Below are 14,010 nucleotides of genomic sequence, written 5' to 3' on the forward strand. Positions count from 1 at the left end.
TCCTTTCCCCTCCAGCCTGTTCTCCACTAGAGAAAAAGCAAAAATGTCTCTCTTGCCAGCCCGAGAAGCCTGGCAAATGTTAACTGTGCTAAAGTCGCCGGTCGCGCTTTGGTGACACCTGAGGATGCAGGCAAGGAGAGGAAGCCAGCATCTTGTACATTTGTCTTGGGTTTCGTCCATGGGTAATAGCAGAGTGCGGATACAATCTGGCAAGCGTGACGGGGGAGGTGGAATGGAATGGGCGGTTGGTTTTGGTCTATGTTTTCCCTCTTTTTATGATCTTCTGGAAGCATCAGGCTGCCCGCTTCTCTGGGCCTGCGTTTCTCATCATTGGTGCTGGAGCTGGAAAACAGGGCAGATAAACAAAGCGAGGGAGAGAGGTGCGGAGGAGAGCTCAACCACAGGCCACTTGTAAAACCTGACCCCCAGGTAAAGCTGGACTAGGGCAAGCAAGCACGTTCCTCTGGTGGTACGTCACTTCTTACAACCACGGTTCCTAGGAAGAAAAACTGTCAGTGGAATGTGTCCTTCTTGCTGTCTACGAGGAATTTATCCCAGCTGTCCCCAGCCTGGCCGGGGGATGCTGGGAATTCCAGTCCAACACGTCTGGAGGGTGCCAGGTTGGGGAAGGGTGGTTGATCCCCACAAGCAGGTTGCAGAATGGATTTGTCAGGCCTTCATCGGGACCTGTCCTCATGACTTGAGTCAGAAGAAACCACACTAACCAAAGTTTAAATGATTTAAGGGACACAAAAGAGTTACAGGTCCATGTAGTCCAGATCCCTGTATCTGACAGTGGCTAGCCAGACACCTCCAGGAAGGTTTTCTTCCGCCATTTGAAAAGGTTCAGATGCCTCTCCTAAGGCAGTAAGAGCTTTAAGCTACAACGGGCTGGTATTTTTGTCCCACCACTCTTTTGCCTTCAGCTCCACCCATGACTGGAATGTACCCCTACCTGCCCCCCAAGCTTTAAAAAATGAAATTCAGTCCTGAGGTTGAAAGAGGTTCAATGTCCTTGCTGTATTGAATCTTATGCCTGCTGGTAGATTTCCAGGGCCACTTCATGCAGCCCCCGTGGGTTAAGAAGATGAGGGGTGTAGCTCAGTGGTACGGCATGTGCGTTGCACACAGAAGGTTCAATTCCCAGCATCTCCGGTTTAAAGAATCCAGTAGCAGATGAGGGGAAAGACCTCCCACTGCCTGAGAGTCTGCAGAACTGCTGCCATTCAGAGCAGGCAATACAGACCTCGATGCACCAGTGATCTGATGTAGTAGCTAAAGCAGCTTCATATTTTGTTTCAGGAGAAGGCCCATAGCTCACTGACACAGCCTGTGCTTTGCATGCAGGAGGTTCCAGGTTCAATCCCCATCATTTCTAGTTAAGAGGATTTGAGGTAATGACAGAGAAAGCCTTTCTTCTGTCCAGGGCATTAGAGAGTCACCGTCAGTCAGAGTAAAATACTGTGCTAGAGAGTTGGACTCATAAGACTGTAAGAAGAACCATGGTGGGCCAGGCCAAAAGTCTGTCTAATCCAGCATTTAGCTTTCCTCGGTGACCAACCAGATGCCCCATGAAGCTCTTACGAGGTTCACATGCAGGGCGTCTACTCAGTGCAACAAGGCCAGAAACTCAAGATGGAACCGTGGATTTTCCTTAAGATTTAGGGCATTTCTACACCAGCCTAAGATCCTGCGTTTAAAACAGGGCTTTCTGCTTCCGTTTTAAATGCAGGATCAAAACGACACCCTTTACACGTGCTTCCTTTCCCCCCTCCCCTTCTCCCCTCCTTCTCCCCGTATCTGAGTCTTCCATTCTCTTTCATTGATCTTGCTCCTCTTCTTGCTGCTTTTCCTCTTTTCACGGAGGAAACTGAAGCGGAACACAACGGGGTAATTTGACAGCTCATTATCTGCAATCCATTTAGAAACGGAACAAAAGGCCATTTAGTGAAGGAGACGCCCTGGAGGGTCACGGCGTCATGTAAAGAGCCCACAAACATCCGTGAAGGAGCCATCTCAATCGCAGGATAAAAGCTCCGTGCGAAGGAGCCCTAAGGCATGAATGTCCTTCAGTTACCTCTGGGCCGCACCTACCATCTGGATATTAGAACTGGCTGTGGTTCTTCAGCTTTTTAAAAGTGTTTTGTCTTCTTGGAGGCCTTCAGGTTTTTCAAGGGCTTCATCCAAGCTCTCCTCATCCGTAATATATATAATGTTTCATAGCTTGGCGTGAATAATTGCCTTGCTGTTGCATTTAGCTTTTGGACGTATGAAGCTCAAGAGAGTTGTGGTTGTGTGACTGAGAGGCAGAGGCAAGCATCGAGAATTTCTACCCCTCTTCCTGGCCAAACATCCATCTTGTACACTTCAGGTCCCCCTCGCTGGCTTTCTAAGAACCTCCCCCAACACATCTCTGTACAAAAATTAAAGCTAGATCCAGCATGGGAGGGAGAAAACCTCAGGCCAATTTGCATACATGAATGGGCTTGGCACAGAAAAAAAGCTCCCCAAAGCATCCTGCTTCCAACCCCTACACTGTGGGCAAGTCACTCTTGAATTTGCTGGTGTATTTTTCCCCAGGAAGCTGTATTGAGCACAGGTCATGTTCAAATTTCAGCATTGTTGCGGTGTCACATGTATTATTTAAAGTGTTTTAGGGGTTGTAAAGAAATGTATCTTCTACGACAGGGGTGTTGAACCCGAGGGATGATTTCCTTGTTGGAGAAGTTCTCAAGGGCCACATTTCAGTGGTGGGTGGAGCTGAAGGCAAAAGGAGTTGGGCCAAAAATGCTGGCATATTTGAGCTTAAAGCTCTTCCTGCCAATCACTAAGCCTTAGGAGAGGTATTTTGACCTTTTAGGATGGGGGGGGGAACGCTTGAAAGCCGGGAAACTATCAAATGATCCATGGTCAGGACAAAAGGGTGTGGCCATTTGTGGAACCCTGGAGAACTGGACTGGGAACACACACAGGCTGGATCTGGCCTGTGAGCCTGGAGTTCTGCACTCCTGTTTTACAAGGTGTTGTAGTCAATCAGAACTTTGCTTCTGAATGCTACTACCCGGAGTGGCCAGCAGTTCCCATTCCATACCTCCAGCCATTTTTCTCTTATGCCCGGAACTCCCATCAGGTCCAAAGACCTCCTGCTCCCTTAAACACCTCTGCTCAGAGCATCTCTACACCAGCCTAAAATCCCACATTTAAAACGGGTCTTTCTGCCTCCGTTTTAAATGCAGGATCACGACAGACTGCCTTTACACGCGCTTCCTTCCCCCACACCTTTTCTCCCCTCCTTCTTCCCCTTATCTGAGTCTTCCATATGTTTCATTGATCTCGCTCCTCTTCTTGCGGCTTTTCCTTTTTCATGGAGGGAACTTAAGCGGAACACAAGCACGGTAATTTAATAGCTCATTATCTCCAATCTTTTTAACAATGGAATAAAGGTCATTTCGTGCAGGAGATGCTCTGGAGGTTCACGACGTCATCTAAAGGGCCCGCAAACTTCCGTGAGTGAGCAATCTCAATTGCAGGATAATAGCTCTGTGCGAAGAAGCCCTCACTCTCCCTGGCTGCCCCCTTATACCTGGAACTCTTTCCTTGGGGCATTTTTACATGAGGCATTTATCATGCGCAATGATTGTTCACTCACGGATGTTTGTGGGTCCTTTTCGTGATGTCATCAACCTCCAGTGCCTCTCTCGTTGTTTTTTAGGTTTATTCCACCATTTTAAAGAGCGCCAAAAATGCAGTAACAACAACAAAAAACCAGCGTGCCAAAAAAGGCATAAAATAGGTGGTGTAATTTGGGAACTGCACGATATTTTAGAAATGAAACATATGGAAGGTGCCCGCAAAGGGACCCGGAAAATCCAGGGGAGGGGGGAAATGCATGTATTGTGCCCAATGTAAACCCACAAACACTCCAGAAGACGAAGCCTAGGTAAGTTTGAGGGGTTTTTCCTTAATGTAGAGGAGCTTTAGCTCACCCAGGACTCTTCTTTTTCTGACTTCACTGAACTGAACTGCTTTCCTCTAATGCTTTTCCACTTCCAGTCCAGGGGTTGGATCCAGATTTAAGTTGAATCAACTGTGCTGGCAGACGTGGAGTTCCCCACCCCCTCCTTCCCATGGCAGCCCTTCAAGACCCCTGAAAATGCTGTGCGCCAGGTGACCCTGCTGAATGGGGTGGGCTGTGGTGTGTGTAGGAGAGGAGGGAATCTCCCCAAATTCCCCAGATTGACCTTCTGTGGGTGGAACCTCTCCTCTCGAGAAATACGGACCCTGGATCCACCCCCTTGAGAGAGAAAAAATTGAAATTAAATACAGGACCACCAACACTGATGAAAACACCATTGTATATTTTGCAATAAATAACATATACCTAAAATTGTTTACATGCCACAAGGAAACAGAAACAAATCCTGTGCAGAAAATATTTCTCACCCTAACAGAACCGCCCCTCGCTCGTCCTGTGCTACTCCATCCCTTTTCCCAACATTCAAAATGGCATTGCCAAGTGAGAAGAAATATCTCACAGTGTGATGCAGCTAGACCATTCCAGCCACAAAATCTAACGTGTGCTAGTGAATCAGGTTGGCAACTTGAGCCAAAAACAGCCATTGGCCAGAGAGGATCTGCCAGAGCATGGTTGTTGCTAAGCCTGGAACCTCCCTTCCCCCCTGAAATATATTTACCAGGACCCCAGATCTTTTCCGCAGAGCCCTAAGTATCATGGTGCCCTGATCCCAGATTCTCATAATTTCAATTTCTTCCTGAACTATGGAATTCTGAATTATCCATTATTAATTTTATACAGGCTGCATGCGTGCCTACAGCTTTTAGTTCCTTCATGGTTCCCTCCCCAACATTACCAGTGAACACGTGCATAGATGAAACACTGCAAAAAAGCATTTTTGCTGCGATGGATTCCTTTGGTGTTGTGTTTTACCAGTGTTCAGCTGCACAGGTACATACCAGTAGCACACCACATAAAAAAGAGGCTTGATGCAATCAAATGTAAAATCATGCTGCTTTCTGAGTGTTGTATCCATGCACATCTACACAGTGGTAATGTAGATGGGGAACAGCAAGGGGAAGATGCCAGTGGAAAAAGAATAGAAAAAAACAGCAAGCTGTGCATGGTTGAATTCTGGAATTAATTTTATAAATAGTCCTAGTTAAAATGGAATCAAGGGGGAGTGACATGCCAGATAGATTGAACCAGAGAATAAAGGAACAGAACAGGCGGAAACCTTTGTTCCCTAGAAAGGTAAAGAGTAGCATTTGGGCTGGAAGGGTAGGTGGTTTAGTGGTCAGGTAGTGTGAGAACATTGAAGAATCAGATATAGAAGAAGGAATTACAAGGGGAAGGAAGGGCATGTGTTCTGGGTGCAGAGTCTCTTTCTGCCCAAACGCCAAATTCAATTTTGGCAAAGCTTTCGGGGGCCATTTCCCAGTAGTGGGTGGGGCCAAAGGCAAGGGGGGGTGGGCCCAAAATCTATTTTAGCTCAAAGCTCTTACTGCCGGCAGCTAAACCTCAAGAGAAGCATTTCAGCCTTTTGGAATGCTGAAAAAACTGCACAAAAGCTGGGAAGTCACTAAAGGATTGGTGGTTGGGGGAAAGGGGCTGGGGGGAAGGGGAAAGGGGGAGGAGCCATCTGGGGAACTTGAGATTCTGCACCCCTGGTATATATGAAGCTGCCAGGGGATCGGTAGATTGTGCCTTATTGTCCTGAAGTTTTTATGGTCTGGAGGTGGGGGGATAAACGATGCCACAGTGAGATCCTCCCCACCAACGTACTCAATGTTAGGGAGCTGCAGAGGGTGCTGGGCGCATGATGATGACCAAATCATTTCCCCCATTGCATTCTGTCAGACCTGGGAAGCCCCCACCCTCCTTCGGCGGCTGGAGGGCCTACGGGTCTGCGAGGCAAACATGGTCCGCAGCCCTGATGGGTACGACACTACTTGGGAAGGGCCCCGCAGTTGTTCATTGCCGCTCATCTCACGCCGGATCTCTGTCAGCGTCTGTGCCGGGGATTCCAGCAGGCGTTGGAAGAGACTCTTTCGCCCCACAGGCTTTTCCTGGCAGGTGAAAGTCACAGCTGTGCCCCTGTTGGACTTCATCTCGCGTGAGAAGCCATCCGAGGTGCCATCAAAGCATCGCCCGATGGCAATCTCCTTGGCAAGGCGCGGGTTGTGGTCTGTCACGGTGTAGATGCCATAGTTGTGGCCAAGTGGATCCACCGGAGCCAACATGGTGAACGCTGACGTGTCATTGTTCTCCACCACCGGCGGGTGGTGGCCCAGGTACTCCCTCAGGTAGCTGTTGACAGCAGTACGATGGCAACTCCCCTGAGGGATGATGGACACTAAAGTCCTGTCCACCAGTTCTTGGTCAAACAACATCCCACTGCATTTGAATTCGACACAAGCTGCTGAACTGTTATAGAGTTCAAGGTCCCGGACGCTACGGGAGTCCCGTAGGCCATAAAGTTGCCCCCGAGTCCTCGGATGGCTACTACCCAGATTTCGTGACCGCACCATGTATTCTTGAGGCCCGTTAATTTTCACCTTGATATAGCAGGCCCGGAATTCTTGTGGGTTGGGCCACCAGGAAAGGTAGTCCCCTGTCCAGGTCGTCAGGTCGCTCTCCTTAAAAGGCACAACATTATATTCATACTTATCCACTTCTACTCGGTAGAACCGGAAATGGTTCGCTGTGATGGGGGCCTGTTCACAATCCTTCAGGCTCCGATAAGCATAAATAGGCCCATTAGTCTCCTCAATGTTGTTTTGGTTGGGTTTGGCAAGGTTGATCTTGAAGGCTGTCTTCTTGAGGGCCGGGTCCTCATGGTCAGTTCGTTGGTAGCCAAGCTTGTTGAGGTAAGGTTGGGGAACCCCCACGGCACGAGGGTTGAGCTTCGGGCTAGATGGCACAGCCTCCAACTCCTCCCCTCCCATGGTTGCCGTGATGTAGGCTGTGTAGGCATCAGCCCGCTGACTATCACAGAAGGCAGGTAAGCATGCACCATTGGGACCAGTCACCACGCTGTCAAAGCGGCCCCAGGCCTGCGGGTTGGATGGATAACCAGGTCTGGGCTCAAGATTGATGAGTGTAACAACAACTCCCTCCAGCTGCTCGCTGGGGTTGAACTTTTCGTTGATGTAAGTTCGGACTTTGACAAAGCAGCGGCGGTTCTCTGGGACATCAAGATTAAACAGGCGCCGTTCACGGATCTCCAGGTTGCCAATAAGAAAGGCCCTCTCCTCACGCTTACTACGCCTCCCTTTCACCAGCTTGAAGGATGCTTCCTCCTCCCACAGGCCGGTTACGGGGCTGAGGGACCACAGCCTCATTTTCTGGACGTGTTCTGGCATTTTGATGAGCTCAGCGTCCATCTTCACCTCCACACGCCCTGTTTCTAAGCCTTGGTGGGTCTCTTCTTCCCAGAAGTCCATGGAAAACATGCCATAAGTCCTGAGGGGAAGGAGTTCGCCTTCGGCATTGATGAAATTCAGGTCGGTGGAGGCAGTATTCACCATGGCAAGGTCCCGGGGGTCCACGAAGGTAACACTGGCCCTCACAGTCCCATTGTATGCTTTCCCATTGGATCGGAAAAAAGACCCTGGCGGGATGATGATCTCCCCAACAGGATCCTCTCCAGCCACCTCTCCCAGAGGGATGATGTTGGTCTCCATTGCTTCCAACTCAACAGGCTTCTTCCTCCTCATCAGTTTGACCTCCTGGTAGACAGCCCCACCACGCTGGTCGAATGGGAATACCTTGATGGCATCCACAAATTTCTGCATCCGATCCACAAACCTGACTACCAGTCTCTGTGTGTCAGGTGGCACCTCAATGGTGAAAGTACCCTTGTAACCAGTGAAGCCAATCTTCTTGGCACCCAGGTAGATCTCACCGAAACGCAGGGGTTCGTCATCATCCGCTGCTGAAGCTTTTCCCCGGACCAGGACTTTGGGCTGGGTACAAGAGGTACACCCACACTCTATGACCACCTTGATGGGCAGAATGTAACCAGTGCAGTGGATCTCTCGTACCTCCATGCGCCGCGTTCCACAGCAGTGCTCCACTGGGTCTCGGCACTGTAGGCCATCTCCAAAGTCCCCAGCACAGCGGGCACTGGGACAGTGGCCAACGTTGTAGAAGTAGGAACCCGTTTCCTCTTGGAGACACTCGTCAGGGAGTTTGATGAGGTATTCTTCTGGCTGAGCCAGACAGGCTGGGGCCCCTGGATCTGAAACAAGAGAAAAACAGGACAAGAATAGGAGCCACGTTAGGAGCCAGGTGAGATAGTGTCGTAGTCAGCGTGGTGTAGTGGCAAGAGTGTCGGACTGGGAGCTGGGAGATCCGGGTTCTAGTCCCCACTCAGCCATGGAAGCTCACCAGGTGACTTTGGGCCAGACACAGACTCTCAGCCCAACCTACCTCACAGGGCTGTTGTTGTGAGGATAAAATGGAGAGGAGGAGGATTATGTAAGCCACCTTGGGTTCCTTGCAAGAGGAAAAAGGCGGGCTATAAATGAAATAAATAAATAAAAATAATAATCATCAGCAGAGAAAGTGAAGGACGTGGAGGACTACTCAACTGCCACAAGAGGCAGTCAACAAAGCAGGCACCCCATTAGAGATGCTTCTGTTGGGGTTCCCCTTATGACCTGGTCCCCCTGAGCAACTCTTTAAGGATCTCTTGCCTCCTTAAAAGTCCCACCTTCCTTCATTTACCTTCCCTTTTCTAAAAATATGGGGTTTAGGCTGTAGGTGTAGGGTGACTGACACTCTAGACACCAGATTTAACCACAACAGGTTACTAGTAGATTTAAAGCAAGCAAATTACAACTAAAGGTATTTACACAATAGTGCTGAGTGATACAAAAGGGCTTAAGAGAAAATAAAAGTTGCAAAACGCAAGTTCCTTTACTCTAGCTGTCCTTAGACTTCTCCAGGCTGCTTCTTCCTGCTCCCTCTTCAGGCTCTGGTCTCCCTGACTCTGCTTTTACTTGCTATCTCGCTCTCTTTATATACCCTCCTCCCTCAAAATCAAAAGTACTGCTTCAAACCTGAAGAAATGAAACTTAACTGGGGAAATGAAACTGAAACTTAACAGGGGAAATGAAACAACGCCTCTCAGGGATACCCCCTCCCAACAAAAAAAACCCCAGGCCTCTAAGCCTGACCTTTCCCCCTTTTGCCTCTGCAGGCCTCAAACCTTCAGAGCAAACCTTCACCTTACAGGAGGAGGAGTCAGCCGTGACAGGTGAACTAGACCAGCCATGTGAAATCCGTGATTAAATCTCACATCACTTTTAATTAATCTTAACATAAGGCCCCAGTTTGGGCTAGAACTGCAGCACTGAGAGGCAGCCATGGGGGAGGGAAGTTTAACCCTTCCCCCCTGTACCATTTCCCCCATTTATAACACGACCCAACTCTAAGCTGCTCTTTGTCCTGTTCAGGAAAACATACAACTTCATGAGTCTGATGCTGAATCGATCAGAGCCTCTCACCTATGACTGTCAACTGGGCAATGGAGGATTGGATAGAGCCGTGGTCATTGCTGGCTTTGCAGTGGTACGCCCCAGCTTGGCGTGCCTCCAGGTCATGCAGCACTAAACTGCTGTCATATTTGTATACCTTCCGGTCCAGGAGTGTTCCATTGTGATACCTGGAAAACAGTGGATGTATTTTTTTTAAATTTCAGAAATAAGATTAGTCATTGCTTCAACATCCCCAAATGCATTGCTAGTTGTAATCTGATATTTGCAACACCTACTACAGACTAAGAGCATTTCTACCCCAGGCTAAAATCCTGCAACTTTACCAGGGCTTTCTGCTTCCATTTTAAATGCAGGATCACAACAGGTTCCTTTTACACGCGCTTCCCTTCCCTGCCCCCCCTTTTCCCCTTATCTGTGTGTCCTATATGTTTCATCATACAGCCACCAGATGGGGCTGCGGTCTAGCTCGTTTTATTGTGGGATTTCCTCTTTTCATGAGGAATCTCAGTTTGAGAGCTCATTATCTCCAATCTTTTAAAAAATGGGATAAAGGCCATTTAGCTCGGGAGACGCCCTGGAGGTTGACAACATCACATACAGGACCTGCAAACTTTCGTGAGTTACCAATCTCAATCACAAGATAAAACCCTCGTGTGGAGAAAGCCCTAATTCATTCAGACTGGGAATCTCCATTTTGAGACTGGTCTATCTATACCAGAGACCTCCTGGCCTCAACATCTGATTAATATTTTACACTTTGCTGTTTCTTCTCCCATCCCCTGCTTTTTGTCTTTGTCTGGTTTCATTTGGCCCTTTCCCTTGACTGGTTTGGATTGCTGGTTTCCAAGGCCCTGTTCTACTGAAGACCTGTGCCTTGGTGTCTATAGATAGGTCAAGTAGCTTGAGAACAACTAAATTTGACCTGTTTGACACACTGTCGCTGTTTGCCACCAATTTTCAGTGGCAAACCACCAATTATTCTTCTGGCCTCCCATGGAAAATCCTGAAGTTGCTTATAAGGATTATAATTAGATCACGAACGCATGGGACTTTGAACTTTGGGAAGCGCTATACAAATGTAAGGATTACGATTACGATAGAGAGGGGCCTCTGGAGTGGGGAATGAGGAATGCTAGCTACTGAATGCTAGCCCACCCGTAACGGAATCCAGGCAGTATTGAAGAAAGAGAAATGGGTGGAGTCCTTCTGCTTTTCTTTTTGGACATACTCCCCACCCCGCCCCACCAGCAGCCAAAGGTTCTTCTTGGGGACTTGTTGGGCCAGCACTACGTAGAGTTCAAGTTACTGAGTGCCCCTTCTGTAGCCCTGCAAAACTGGGTCTGGTTTCAAACTTCCGGAGCACCGTCACTCACCAGTAATATTTTTTCGGCTCGGGGGTGCCCCGGGCACTGCAACAGAACTGCACTTTTTGTCCAACTGTCCTCATTTTTGCTTCAGGGTGGGCTACCATGTAAGGTTTCTCTGCCAAGGGGTTGCAATAAAATAAATACATTTGCATTATTATTATTTTTTAAGTACCCTGCCCAGGGGTCTTGAACCTCAAGCCCACGGGCAAAACCCATCTCTCCACACCTCCTTCCCCGTGTGCCACCCCACTTTCCACCACCTGCCAATTGTTTGGTGATTTCCTGGTTTTTGCCCTTTTTCTCCATTCTAAAAGGTTGAAATGCCTTTCCTAGAGCCTAGTTGCTTGCAGTAAGAGTTTTTAAGCTAAAATACGCTGGTGATTTCGGTATTTCTGTCCCCGCTCCTTCATCTTTGGCTGGGCCAACATTAGGATGCAGTCCCAGAGTTTCTCTGAAATGGAATAGGGATAGCAGAGAATTCCGCCATGGATTCCAGTGAGGCTGAATTCTTTAGAATCCGGCCCCTCAGAATCTGTGGCGGAATGGCCTCCTGCCCCCCCCCCACGGAATCCCCTGGGATGGAACTTACCTGGTGCGGATGCAGCGGATGCAGCGGCGGCGGTGGCGACGGCGGCTGGTCTCCCGGCCAGCTGCGGCTGGGCTGCTGCGGCTGCCATTGCCGTCCTTGCAGCTGTGATAGGCTACATAAGAATTTATGTAGCCTATCATGAATAACCCCCCCACACACAACCAGTGTACGCAAATTGCGGCAGCTACGGCGGCTGCCATTTACGTTCCCTATTTTTCGCCGTTCTAGCCTATGTAAATATTTACGTAGGCAATTGCGGCGAAAAAAAGGGAACCGCAAATAGTGCCCACTACGCTATTTGCGGTTCCCTTTTTTTTTTCGCCATAATTGCCTATGTAAATATTTACATAGGCTAGAACAGCAAAAAATAGGGAACACAAATGGCAGCCGCCGTAGCCGCCGCCATTTGCGTACGCTGTTTTTTGGGGGGGCATGCCGTGATAGGCTACGTAAATTCTTACGTAGCTTATCACGGCAGCCTGGAAGGATGCAAATGGCGGCCGCTATGGCGGCCGCCATTTGCATCCGCAGCAGCCCGTCCGCGGCCGGAAGTCCGGCTGCGGCCGGGCCTGGCCAGCTGCTCCGTGGAGCTGCTGCGGAGCAGAGCTGGCCGGGCAGGATTCCATGGGGGAGGACTGGATCACCTCCCCCCCCCCCATGAACACAATCCGCAAAAAGGTAAGTGACTTTCGTACATCCCTAAAATGGAACTCAGGCCTTGGGCTGAAATAACTTCAAGCCTCCCCATCTACCCACCCCAAACAGCTCATAATAAAAAATAGGGGTAAGAAGTTGCCCCCTGACTAGGCTTTGTAAGTAGTTTGGTTCAGGCAAGGTGCCTGATGGGATTGAGAGCATGTGTGTGTGTCTGACCATGAGAAGTTAATTGTAACTTACTTAACCATTATAAGCAGGAAATTCCTATCCACCAAAGTAGCTCATCCCTGAAGATAAGACAACTGTACTGATAAGACTGTTGCTGAGCTAAATTAGGTTTTGAGCATGCATAGTGTGTTTTCTTTGTTCTCCGAGTAACAGCCTGTGTAAATGCATCCTGTTTCTTGTATTTGACGAGACTCAGTTTCAACTGACTCTCCCACAGCGGTGTCTGTGCTTTCATAAATTCCTGACTCTTCTTCAACCTCAGCTGCCTTGAATATTTCCTTAACACCCCTTCCTGACCTCCTTCACTGTTCCATGGGTTTGCTACCCACTCCTGAATTCCGGTTCATTTATGAGAATTTCTCAAATTACTTCTGGAATTAGATCGGGTGTATTTGGCTCAAGGTTTTGATTCCTTCAGTTCATCTGGATCTCTCCACCCCTGGCTTCTGTGTTAACGATGCACACACATATTTCGAAAAGACCAAAAACAAAACAAAAAAACCTGAAAAAAGTAATGTTGATGTGACTGCATGTACAATTGCATCAAGATTCTTTTTGTGCATTGTTTTAGTTGTGTCATTAAATGCAACAAGGACCGCACCCTTTGCATTTAACATTCAGAGATAGACTGCTCTTGTGCACAGAGGTTCTAATGTGTGTATATATATATATATATATATATATATTCATTAATAGTTTTACCCAAGAACAAATAAAAACACAAAAAGAGCCATGTTACACTGGACCAAAATTCCAAATAGTCCAGTATCCTACTTCCTATTGTGGCCTGACAGATGTTTCTGGGAAGCCCATAAGCAAGACATGAAGGCAACAGTCCCTCCACTATTTTTCCCCTGACCCAGAAACCAGTATCCAGAGCTACACAGCCTCTGAACCTGCATGCTCATTGTCACTAACAGTCTAATCCCCTTTTAGAAAAACAGATCAATAGAATTGGAAAAGACTTTAGAGGCCATGTAGTCCAACCCAGGGCCAGAGTCAAGGGTAGGTGTGGTTGGGCAGCTGCCGAGGGCTCACACCCCAGCAGGGGCCCACTGACAAAAGCCCCCTGGAGTTGCTTCTCCTCTTCACCAGTGCAACCTACTTGTATACCCGCCTCTCGCTCTGGTGATGGTGAGAAGGAGGAGCAGGAGATGCCGCTGCTTATTTGCTCCCTGGCTCTCTGCCTCTACTACAAACAACAAGCAAGTAGTAGTGATGATGACAGATGTGTGTCCTATATGTTTCATTATGCAGCCACTAGATGGTGCTGTGGTCTCACTCCTCTTATTGCGTGACTTCTTTTCATGAGGGAACTCACGCGCTGTAATTTGATAGCCCATTATCGCCAATCTTTTTTTAAAACAGGATAAAGGACATTAGCGCTTGATGATGTCAGGTAAAGGACCCGCAAACTTCCGTGAGTAACCAATCTCAACAGCCCAGTGTAGAGAAGCACTTAATTCCCCCCCTTTTCCCTCCCCATTTCTTTGTCCTTGTATGTCGTGTCTTTTCAGATGGCAAGACTGCACGCAGGGGACTGCCTTGTTTTCCTAATTATATGTAAGCTGCTTCAGAAGCCTTTTTGGCTGGAAAGCGGGATAAAAATACTTTAAATAAATAACCCACCCCCTTCTCGAGCTACGCTGC

At 48.4% G+C, this 14,010-nt stretch overlaps 1 protein-coding gene across 1 annotated transcript in view; it reads right to left on the bottom strand.

Annotated features, from left to right (window-relative positions):
- Positions 1-4,336: 4,336 nt before the first annotated feature.
- Positions 4,337-14,010, bottom strand: part of LOC146333626 (cartilage intermediate layer protein 2-like) — a 35,817-nt gene continuing 26,143 nt past the window's right edge. Inside the window, exons 7-9 of the mRNA XM_084826216.1 lie at positions 10,893-11,001; positions 9,529-9,686; positions 4,337-8,258 (exon numbers count right to left, since the gene is read on the bottom strand). Of these exons, the coding sequence (XP_084682342.1) occupies positions 5,872-8,258; positions 9,529-9,686; positions 10,893-11,001 (2,654 nt within the window). The 3' untranslated portion in view covers positions 4,337-5,871. The remainder of the gene's footprint in view (positions 8,259-9,528; positions 9,687-10,892; positions 11,002-14,010) is intronic.

This window comes from Heloderma suspectum, chromosome Z, assembly GCF_057233095.1.
Source record: "Heloderma suspectum isolate Gila_16-S chromosome Z, 16-S_ref, whole genome shotgun sequence".
NCBI lineage: Eukaryota > Metazoa > Chordata > Lepidosauria > Squamata > Helodermatidae > Heloderma > Heloderma suspectum.